The sequence below is a fragment of the Bos indicus x Bos taurus genome, chromosome 2 (genome assembly GCF_003369695.1).
Source record: "Bos indicus x Bos taurus breed Angus x Brahman F1 hybrid chromosome 2, Bos_hybrid_MaternalHap_v2.0, whole genome shotgun sequence".
Lineage (NCBI taxonomy): Eukaryota > Metazoa > Chordata > Mammalia > Artiodactyla > Bovidae > Bos > Bos indicus x Bos taurus.
This window is the reverse complement of record NC_040077.1, coordinates 44,164,332-44,176,436: the sequence shown is the minus strand read 5'-3', so window position 1 is coordinate 44,176,436 and position 12,105 is coordinate 44,164,332. Positions and strand designations below refer to the sequence as shown.

General features: G+C 42.3%; 1 protein-coding gene across 4 annotated transcripts in view; it reads right to left on the bottom strand.

Annotated features, from left to right (window-relative positions):
- The window catches only part of CACNB4 (calcium voltage-gated channel auxiliary subunit beta 4), a 276,509-nt gene that overhangs the window by 57,307 nt on the left and 207,097 nt on the right, over positions 1-12,105 (bottom strand). For all 4 annotated transcript variants that reach the window (XM_027560709.1, XM_027560713.1, XM_027560720.1 and 1 more), the window contains one exon: positions 2,036-2,155. In XM_027560709.1, the coding sequence (XP_027416510.1) occupies positions 2,036-2,155 (120 nt within the window). The remainder of the gene's footprint in view (positions 1-2,035; positions 2,156-12,105) is intronic.

Sequence of the window (12,105 nt, the reverse complement as noted above, 5' to 3'; positions counted from 1 at the left end):
GGAAGGCAGAAGGGGCAGTCTGCTTTGTCCTTTAGTCATAAAACTTGAGTTGGTTATTTTATTTTCTGAAGTATGAGCGTCCTTTTACTCTTTTTACCTCTCTTTGGCTGCACCATGAGGCCTGAGGGATCCCAGCTCCCCAACCAGGGATTGAACCTGGGCCCTCAGCAGTGAGAGGATGGAGTCCTGACTCCTGAACCACCAAGGAATTCCCATGTTTATTATTTTAAATGATAACAGATACCCACATCTTGGGGTACAGGAAATGTATGCTGGGTCTTTAAGGAAAAAGAGGTGGAGGGGTAAAATAAATATTGTTGAAATAGCCTCAGATCTGAAAACCTGCAGGATCCCACTCAACAGAATATCTTGTCCCGGCAGGGAAAAAAAAGGCCGGCCCGGCCGGGGCAGACAGGGAGGGCGGAGCCGTTTACACATCACGTCACCTTCTCCCTAGCTAACAAAACTGCTTCTGAAACTCTTTTTAGACAAATTCCCCTGCAGCAAAGTGCTCCTGGGCAGCTGCAGCTTGGCAGAGGCTCAGCCAACCTCCAGCTTCAACTGACAGCACTGCTGCTGACATCCGGGTGACCACAGCAGCCACAGGATAGACCCTGAGAGAAAACTAAAACAGGAATTAGCCATGCGAGAACACACCAGGTTCCTGCAATCCTGGGCTGCTCTATTCTAGAGGTGCTTAGTCTCTCAGTCGTGTCGTGAACCCATGGACTGCAGCCCACCAGGCTCCTCTGTCCATGGAATTCTCCAGGCAAGAATACTGGAGTGGATTGCAGTTCCCAGCTCCAGAGACCGGGCTTGGGTCTCCTGCACTGGCAGGCGAATTCTGTACCACTGGCAGGCTGCTCTGCTATGGGCTCATTTCTTCAAGCTGGGAACACACCTGGGGAGCAAGAGGGTCGAAGCAGGACCTGAATTTGGGTCCCGCTGATACCGCACTGCCTCCAACCCGCTTCCACCACCTGGCACAGATATCACAGGTGTCAAAGCAAAGGAAGACACTTCCTGAGCCTGCCTCACACTCCTCTTCCCACTCTTTTAAATATTTTACTGTCAAAATAGAAAAGGGAAGGAGTTCACTTTATTTGAGCTTCCTTTTTTTTTTTCCTCCTAAAACTTGGAAAGACTGGATCAATATGCCTTAGGAGTCTATCATGAAGGGCAAAGAGGAGAGGCTGACCAGCAATCTGTTATGTCCATTACTGTGAATAAAATTTCATTTCAAAAAAAGGGTCTGTGCTTAAAAAAAAATGTCTGAAAGACATAGCACGGGAGATCTCTAGTGACTCATTCAGTTCTAGCATTCAAAAATGCAATTTGTTCTTTGTTGCCTCCTATAGGGAGGCCTGACATGCTGCAATTCATGGGGTCGCAAAGAGTCGGACATGACTGAGTGACTGAATGAACTGAACTGATGGGGTCTTCTTCCTCTGGAATATCTGAAGGTCTCTTTCAGATATTCAATAATCTGAAAGCTTATTCAACAATCATTCAATAATCAATAATTCAATAAAAGCAAAGCCTTTTATTGCTCGATTTTGCTGAAATGCTAATCGTTGCTCAAAGTTCTGAACAGGGAAGGAACTTGAGGTGGGAGACTGAAACCAGGGGGGAAGGATAGAGACATCAACAGTGCAGAGACCAGCTGTGCGCCTGCAGCCAGTGATGAAGGCTACTGTCATGGAGAACGGGGCGGGCAAGCTGGTCCCTTCAGAGGCTCTCTGCCAACTCCCGGAAGGGCAAGCTGGGTATGGTCCACAATCACCAAGATCGAAGATGACCAAGAGTTTTCACCACCCAACCAAATGCAGAAGGAAACTGAAAGGGTCCAGGTCTCAGGATACCACTCCCTGAGAGTGTTACTATCAGGGGTGAACAGACGAGGGCCTGGCAATCTGGTGCCTTATCGGGACAATCTTAAAGCGATTATTCCAGAGAAATGTGAGGCAGGGGAAGAGCAGCTGATACCTGCTGAGCAACATGCCACTTTGGAACCCAAGAGGGGCAAGAACGTCACCTTTGCTCTCTCAAGCTGGATGGCCGCCTGCTGCTCCCTCTCCTGCCGAATCGCTTCCCGATCCTCTTCCAAAGAGACATCGGAGTCAGACGGCCTGCTTGTGTAGGAGTCCGCTGAACCCTGGAAAGGAAAACCCGGAGTAGCCTGAATGAGATGATGTGGGGTGTCTTACGTCATCAATTCCATAACGGCCTCCTGGAATGAGTTCTTCTCATTTGCACAGAATCTGATGCATATGCTCTGTGCCTTATTGCATTAATGTAGATGCAGAATACAGTTAAGCATCTGAGTAATTCGGAAGGCAGCAATGTTGTAAAGGGAAGTATTTTGACTGGATTAAGTGCTAGAAAGTAAATGGCAATGAAAATTATGTGATATCCAGCCCCAGTTCTTCTGGTTCTGTACTATCTTTATATTAAACCCATACTACTTGTGCAACTGAAGTTTCATTCCATTCTCTCTTTTATATATAGATTTGAAAGAAAAAGAGACTCAGCCTATTGCAAGAGCTAAATCCTGCCCATATCTTAAATTACAGATGATCAATTTGTCTAAGATTTCAACACAATAAAGCAGAAACCTGCATTAGTAAAATGACTTTCCAGTTCCAACATCAACACTGTTGAATAAGGATGTCCTCAACTGAAGCCCATGCCTAGAAGGGCTGTTTGAACAATGATGAAATCCAGCCTGATTCATATGGTCAAGGAATTGGGGGCTGCAAACGTCGCCTGGTGCTCGTGCCATAGGAGGCAATGAAAACCACATCAGCTAAAAACAAAAACCAAACACCCCAGAAGTTTGCCTTCTGCTTGCTAAAAGAACACCATCCTTACAATCTCCTTAAGCTGGCATGAGAAGTTGTTATTTGTGTAGATGATGACATTTACACAGAGGAGGTATTGACAGGACTGGTGTATTTGGCATGTTTCATAAACCAGGCACAGAAGCATATACCCATCCATATAGCTGAGAATTTGCCACCCACTGCAAAAAAATAACGCTAAGGATGGTTGACTGCTGAAATGGGCCCTTTAAAAGTTTTTTCTAAACTTAGAAATGTTAGTGTTTGTTTTTTTAATACATTATTTGTGAATTTGCTGCCCATAAAGGCAGCTTTGTCTCAGCAGGGGGTGTCATTTTAGCTGGGGTAGTCTGTTCCACCATAAAAACAATCCCAGCACAGATTTTTCCAGTAGCCAAGAACAATAACTCCTGCTTAGAGTTTTATTAGAATGCTGAGGAAAATCCCAGTTCTAAATTCTAACTCTGCAACCCACTTTTGAAAACTTTATGCAAGTTATTAACCACTCCAAGACTCAGTCTTCTCATCTGTAAAATAGTAGTCACACAATAAATAGACATTATCATTCCTGTTTCCTAGTGCTGATATTTCTACTCTGACTTAAGAAAAAAGTTAAGAGACTCTAATCATTTTCAACTCACTTATAATATATATGCACAATAGCCCATCTTGAAATGTATCTGTTTTATTGTATTTACTGCATAGAAGACATAGTTTTCCCCCCAGTTTTATTGAGATATAATTGACATATAACACTGTGGAAGTTTAAGGTGTGCAATGTGTTGATTTGATACATTTATATACTGAAAATGATTATACTGTAAGTTTGATAACTGCAGTGAGTCCAAATCCGTGCACTCTATGTACTGCTTTGTTTTTTGTTTTTTAATTTTTACCATACTGTGCTGGTTTCTGCCGTACAACAATGTGAATCAGCCATAACTATATATATATATATCCCCTCCCTCCTGAGCACCCCTACCCCATCCCACGCAGGTAGGAGCGCCAAGGTGGACTCCCTGTGCTATACAGCAACCTCTCATCAACCATTCACCCTACACATGGTAGTACATATATGTTGATGCTACTTAAAAGTGCCCTTTCCAGAGAAAATGCATTTGCTAACCAAATAATAGTCAAATTCCTCTGTGCAAATCTACTGGGGGAAAATCTGGACCTTCAAAATAAATAAATACAGGATGACAATTTTATATATACATTCATTGCTTTAAAAGGAGCTACCTTGAAATCCTTTAAAATGAGAGTTTCTCAGAACAAAGCTTTTGTCCAAATTTAGGTATACCTGCACAAAATCCAGAGTAAGAGAGAAAGGAAACAATGTTTCTAAAGAATATATGTAACCAGTTTTGTGTTAGTTCCAGGCAATGCTTTGCTGAAGTGTGATGTCTGCGGTAGACCAATTTAAGGTGTTAGATGTCTGGACTATAAAGTGATTACTATGTGGGAAGTCAGGGAGGAGGCACTTGTTCTGAAAACACGTTGTGGAGAAGGCTAATGATTATAGTTCACAAGAAAGCAGGCTGCCCACTGGAGCAATGAGTCAAACAGCTAAAATACACAATCCACTGTTGACACTAGGAAATGGCTAATTTCCTGAAACTGCGTTAATGACTTTTCAAATCCTGGCATTCAATCATCTGCACACACAAGAAGTGACTCAAAGACTCCTGCAGGTCCACTTTATTTTGAAATGTGAACAAGAATTCCAAAATTACTTAATAAATTCTACTACTGCCAAAAAATGTAAAAGCGTATAGTATTCTAAGAATATTGGTAGAAGGAAAAATAAAGCACTGTGATATTTACTTTCATAATTACAGTGTCATGGAAGGACTGATGCTAAAGCTGAATCTCCATTACTTTGGCCACCTGATGTGAAGAGATGACTCATTGGAAAAGACCCCGATGCTGGGAAAGATTGAAGGCAGAAGGAGAACGGGGCGGCAGAGGATGAGATGGTTAGATAGTATCACCGGCTAAATGGACATGAATCTGAGCAAACTCCAGGAGACGGTGAAGGACAGAGGAGCCTGGCATGCTGCAGTCCATGGGGTCACAAAGAGTCAGACACAACTGAACAACAATGACAACAATTCATAGCATTTACTCTGGATTTTGTTTTTTCCTTCATTGATATCCACATTTCTTTGAAGGTGGAAATCATTGCTGCTGACTCTCAAGGTCCTAGAGATAGCAGAGGTCCAATGTCAAGAGCCCAAATTTGGCCCATGGACATGTTCTGCTGATTTGGCAGGGGACTAGTTTCTTGCGTCTATTTATTCTTGTTTTATTTTGTTTTGTTTCAACTGCTCGATTTTCTATCAAAGTATAGATGAGAGAAAAAAAGGAAAAATAAAAAGAACCTAGGTTGTTCACAATGGCATGGAGAGAAGCAGAGAGCCACGGAGAAGCAAGAGGAGACTGCCTTGGCTGGACTAGATCAAGGGTGGGAAAGGAAAACGGGGCTGTAGCGGGCTTGGTAGGACCGGAGGGTCAGGATGAGGGTTCGGAGGGTGGGGTGAACTGCCCAGCTGCTGCTGCTAAATCGCTTCAGTCATGTCCGACTCTGTGCGACCCCATAGATGGCAGCCCACCAGGCTCCCCCATCCCTGGGATTCTCCAGGCAAGAACACTGGAGTGGGTTGCCATTTCCTTCTCCGATGCATGAAAGTGAAAGGTGAAAGTGAAGTCGCTCAGTCGTGTCCGACCCTCAGCGACCCCATGGACTGCAGCCTTCCAGGCTCCTCCATCCATAGGATTTTCCAGGCAAGAGAACTGGAGTGGGGTTCCATTGCCTTCTCAGGAACTGCCCAGAGGTCTACTTAAATCTTTATGATCTGGAACAGGCAAAATGCAAGAAGAAAATAATGCTAGATGCTAAGAGAACAGAACTAATGATATACAGGTTACTAGCTCTGGACAAAGCTAGAAATTGAAGCCCCATCAGCTTTTTATTTTCCAGAATTCCACTCTATAAAATGGGCAAAGAGCAAGCTATGCAAATTATCGAGTAAGTCTAACCTAGGGTGTTAACCCATGTGTAAGAGGCACGATGGAGGCTAGCACCTCAAAAGTTCCTATGCAGACACCATTGCAAGTCACATCTTTAACCTCAAAGAATCAACTAACCTGGGAGGAAAAGAAACAAGTATCTCTCTATATATAAATAAAAAATATATATATAATATTCTGTACACGTGTATATATAAAAGTCATTGTAAAAGCCATAAAATAATGCATCCTAGTAAATATCAAAAGAAAGAAACATATATCTTCCTATTAACACAAGGCCCAGACTTTTTCCCCTTTTATTCAATATTGAAAACACATTACAGACTCACACCTTTCATAAATCTTCTTGAGTACAAAACACAAGCCCTATAGAAGCACTGAAAAGTCAGTTTACTATTGTCCTGGAAGAAGGAAAGTGACGTCAAGTCAAATAGTGGAAGGGCTCCTCCTGCTCAGAGAAAGAGGCCATGAGCTAGATGGGAGAGTGGCCGTGGACTCTGGGCCAGGCCATATTGGGCTTGACACTGCTATCCATTCTTACTGGCCTTGGGTCCTGGGGAACTTATTTTAACTTTCTGAGTCTCAATTTCCTCCCTTGTGGAATGGAAATAATAACACAGACCTCGCAGAGTTTCCCAGTGTTTGATTTGAGATGGAACAGCATTTCTTTTACCATCATGAGGATGATTCCTGAAATGCCAACAAATAATCTTTGACTCACTAATTAAACTTTCTGGCAGCTTTTCAAATTCAATTTTTGGCTGCCTAGAGTTTTAGGATTCATATCTTGTTCTTTTTTGCTTTCAGTTCAGTTTAGTTCAGTTCAGTCGCTCAGTCGTGTCCAACTCTTTGCGACCCCATGAATTGCAGCACGCCAGGCCTCCCTGTCCATCACCAACTCCTGGAGATCACTCAAACTCACATCCATTGAGTCAGTGATGCCATCCAGCCATCTCATCCTCTGTCATCCCCTTCTCCTGCCCCCAATCCCTCCCAGCATCAGAGTCTTTTCCAATGAGTCAACTCTTCGCATGAGGTGGCCAAAGTACTGGAGTTTCAGCTTTAGCATCATTCCTTCCAAAAAACACCCAGGGCTGATCTCCTTTAGAATGGACTGGTTGGATCTCCTTGCAGTCCAAGGGACTATCAAGAGTCTTCTCCAACATCACAGTTCAAAAGCATCAATTTTTACATACCACAAAATTCATAGTTTTAAATATACAACTCCATACATTTTTAGTATTTACAGACACAGAAATCTAACATTTGAATATTTCTACCACCTCAAAAAACACACAAACAAACAAAACAAAACCCTTCTATCCATTTGCAGTCACTCTCCAAACCCACCACAAGACCCAGGGATCCACTTACTTGTCTTGTCCTTTTATTTTTTTTTTTTTTCTTCCAATTTTATTTTATTTTTAAACTTTACATAATTGTATTAGTTTTGCCAAATATCAAAATGAATCCGCCACACGTATTTCTTCTGAGTAGTTTTAGTATTTAAATACGTCATTAAATTAGAGCAAGGAGAGGGAGAGTTTATTAATGTTTGATTTTAAAATGCACTAACACTGGACCAGAATCTGGTTATTGTTGGAACTTTTGAGCGTTGTGGTCAGTCCTGGGCCTCTCACTTCCTACCATTCACTGGACATTGACCATCTGTCAGGTTCTGTTGTGAGAGCCATGTGAGAGGAGCTACTTATCTTTTCTGAGATTCTTTCTTCATCTGCAAAATAGGAACGACCCCTTCAGGCTTATTTTAGAGTATTACTAAGATGCCATAGTACAGCATAGAGTACAAGCATAATAATGGCACAAACAAGACCAGTGTGGTCCAAGAGAACCTTCTGCAATGCTGGCTATTCTCCGCATGGGCACTGTCCACTACGGTGGCCACCAACTACATGTGGTTACGGAACATTTGAAATCTGCCTAGCAAGACTGAAGAACTGCATTGTTCATTTAATTTTTAAGGGTTAAAGATTTTGTTTCACTTCAATTAATTGAAATGTAGATACCCACATGTAAAACTCAACATTCAGAAAACTAAGATCATGGCATCTGGTCCCATCACTTCATGGCAAGTAGATGGGGAGATGGTGGAAACAGTGACAGACTTTATTTTGGGGGGCTCCAAAATCACTGCAGATGGTGACTGCAGCCATGAAATTAAAAGATGCTAGCTCCTTGGAAGAAAAGTTATGACCAACCTAGACAGCATATTAAAAAGCAGAGACATTACTTTGCCAACAAAGGTCCATCTAATCAAAGCTATGGTTTTTGCAGTAGTCATGTATGGATGTGAGAGTTGGACTATAAAGAAAGCTGAGTGCCGAAGAATTGATGCTTTTGAACTGTGGTGTTGGAGAAGACTCTTGAGAGTTCCTTGGACTGCAAGGAGATCAAACCAGTCCATCCTAAAGGAAATCAGTCCTGAATATTCATTGAAAAGACCCTGATGCTGGGAAAGATTGAAGGTGGGAGGAGAAGGGGACGATAGAGGATGAGATGGTTGGATGGCATCACCTACTCAATGGACATGAGTTTGAGTAAACTCCGGGAGTTGGTGGTGAACAGGGAGGCCTGGCATGCTGCAGTCCATGGGGTTGCAAAGAGTCGGACACGACTGAGCAACTGAACTGAACTAAACTGAACCCACATATAACTAGTGGCAACCACACTGGACTGTGCAGTTTCCCTTCCAGATGAGACAAGTGAATTTACATAAACTTGATGTTGATTTGGTATTTTAATAGTTGCATTAAGTGGACTAAGTGATAGTAAATGTCCAGAGACGCATATCCCAATGGATTTGAGCTTGTTTCTTCCCACTGAGTTTGCAATGACTTAACAATGCACTTTTCCACACTTCAGAAGAAATGGAGCTCTTTCTTGATTACTTTCCCAGGTTTCCCAGGGTGGATGGGTAAAGATCCCCTCATGAGGCTGCCCTAGGCAAAAATGTCTCTTAGGTAACATTTATCTTTACAGGATAGCCCCTCATTTTGTTGCAGCTGCTTTCTTCTTCTCCACCCCTTCATCAAACATGTCCAGAGCCTTTTGCAAGGGCACCCACCCAGCCTAGCAGGGTCTAGTCTGGATCTCCAAGTAGATACACCTGGGCAGTGTCTGCCACATAGTAGAACCTCAGATTTATTGAAAGAAAGACACTCTGCTTCCCATCAGAATCTATTTCGTTGTTCCACGATAGGTGGTTGGTTTACTGACCAAGGTTTATGCTAACTGGGTGTGATGTTAATTATTAGCTGTCCCACCCCTCAAGAGCATAAGATTTTTTTCTTTTTTTTAGAATTATGGTTTTCAGTGCCCTAATCCAGAGCACTGGATAATATGTACATTACCAGAACTTTGGCAGAACAAGTAACTTTTGAAATTCCTTAGAGATGACTGCTTAATTTTGGTGTTAGGTACCTTGCACTTTCAATGGCACCCCACTCAAGTACTCTTGCCTGGAAAATCCCACAGACGGAGGAGCCTTGTAGGGTGCAGTCCATGGGGTCACTAAGAGTCAGAGATGACTAAGCAACTTCACTTTCACTTTTCACTTTCATGCATTGGAGAAGGAAATGGCAACCCACTCCAGTACTCTTGCCTGGAAAATCCCATGGACGCAGGAGCCTGGTAGGCTGCAGTCCATGGGGTCGCTAAGGGTCGGACACGACTGAAGTGACTTCACTTTCACTTCACTTTCACCTTGCTCTGTATCTTGTAAAGAGGTCTTTGAATATATTGGTTGAAAGAATAAGGCAAACTCTGCAGCCCACTTTTATTGGACAGAAGCCCAGCAATTAATCTGACTAAGCTTCAATTTTAGGTTTCAAAGGGCAGTTGGTCAAGGGCAGCAAAGGAGTATGATCAGAAAAGGTCATAAAGGGAAATGGAAGAGAATGAATGCTTACTCAACCCTTACTTTATGTGATTCACTAACTTATGAACTTTATATCAGCCCATCAACCCTAAGAAATAGGTTATGATTATCCCCACTTTATAGATGAAGCATCTGAGGCTCAGACAGGCAAAAAGAGCTTCCCTTCATGCCACTGTCACAGGGCGTGGTGCAGGAGTATGGGCAGAATCTCTTTTTAAATCTCCTCTACAAAAGTGAATATTGCTCAGTAGTGTTCGACTCTTTGTGACCCCAAGGACTATACAGTCCATGGGATTCCCCAGGCCAGAGTACTGGAGTGGGTAGCCTTTCCCTTCTCCAGGGGACCTTCCGAATCGGGGGATTGAACCTAGGTCTCCTGCATTGCAGATGGATTTTTTACCAGCTGAGCTACAAGGGAAGCCCAAGAATACGGGAGTGGGTAGTCTATCCCTTCTCCAGGGGACCTTCCCGACCCAGGAATCAAACCAGGGTCTCCTGCATTGCAGGTTGATTCTTTACCAACTGAGCTATCACAAAAACCTGATGCAAAATATTTTGTTAATGTAGACTGTACACCAAAATCTCACTAATTAGGACTGATGGATGCAGGTAAAAAAATGACACTCTTAGATCATGGAAAGGGAATTTCAGACTGCTTTTTCAAAAGGCATGTTTGCTATTTCTCACTTCACATAGTATCTCTAGATTATCAAGGTTCTAGTGTGTGGATTTCTTTGAGTTTCTCTTTAATGATGGGACTTTTACTCAGAATTTTAGTGATTGGTAGAGGATATTAAGGCCCCCTTGAGAGTTTTCTTTTCTTAAGTGCTAACTTCTCCAACTGTGTTTATACTATGTATTTAAATTATTTCTTGTAGCTAAATTAAAATTACATATCGATATATAGTTAAAAACTGAATTATAATTACATAATTAATTATATATAATAATTAGTCTGAATTATCTGATTAGTGGAATCCAAATTAATAGGTTCTACATAACTGTTTTTACATAACTTCAGTTAAAGTAAATAATATTCATTTAGAAAGCTTAGCCAACTGTATCTTTCTTGTTATGTTGACTCATTTGGCAACTGCTGTAATTGCCTGATTTCAGATAGGTATTTTTCTCTCTTTTTTGCATTTATTCTTTGACTTTTATTGAGATATAACTGATACACAGTTCTGTATAAATTTAGGATATATAGCATAACGATTTGACTCACATACGTCATGATTGATAGGTATCTCTTTTGATTGCTAGTCCAAGGAAACCCATCAATGATGAAACAATAACAGCAGAAAAATTTCTTTTGGCCTCATAAGTATAAAGAGGGAGGTGACAAAAAGGCCCCAATAGAGATAAAAAGGAAATCTGTATCAGCCATGGCCATTTAGGAGACTGTGGGAAAGGAGAAGCTGAAATGTGGGCTAATAGATTTGAAAGGTAAATCAATGGTGATGGTGGTTGCAGGGGACAGATTCCTCTTATCTTGGGTTATTAGGAAGACTGCAATTTCATATGGTTCAGCCTAATACACTGGGGGGAGAACAAGAGACAGAGATTACTTTACATGAATGCTACTTGGCAAAACTGCTTTGACTATCAGTGCATAATATCATGGGCTTTCCTGGTGGCTCACTGGTAAAGAACACACCTGTCAATGCAGGAGACCTGGGTTCAATCCCTGGGTCAGGAAGATCGCTTGGAGAAGGAAATGGCAACCCACTCAAGTATTCTTGCCTGGAAAATCCCATGGACAGAGGAGCCTGGTGGGCTACAGTCACAAGGAGTCAGACATGACTGAGTGACTGGTCATGTATGCATGCATGCATAACATCATACAAGTATGTAAAAAGTGCTACACCAATGAACACAGTAATAAATTGAAACTCTCTGTGAGACTAAAGGGTGACAGAAATTGAAAAAGAGTCATGATCACACTTTGCTTCCAATAAGAATGTTATTTTAATGGTATGGATGATGAGATTATGGAGCTCAGTCTCCTGGGAAAGGCAAAGTGACTGCCTGCTTGGAGAAGGTGGCCTCAAGCAGTCAAGCTTTACGTAGTACAGGTCACAGAACAACATCATGGGACACTGAGCAGCCACCCCAGGGACCAGCCGTACCTGGTCAGAACTGAGAGCACCTGACCAATCCACATGATGCAGGTGAGTGCCTAGGTGGCTCACCTGGCTGACCTCAGCACTGGCTCAAGCAGTAGCCACAGCATGAAGTCTTCATTCAAGGGCAGTGGCTCAAGCTGCACTAATTTAGTTTCAGGAGAGATATTCAAAGGGAAATGACAGTATGTGCTCAGAAAATCTTGAATGT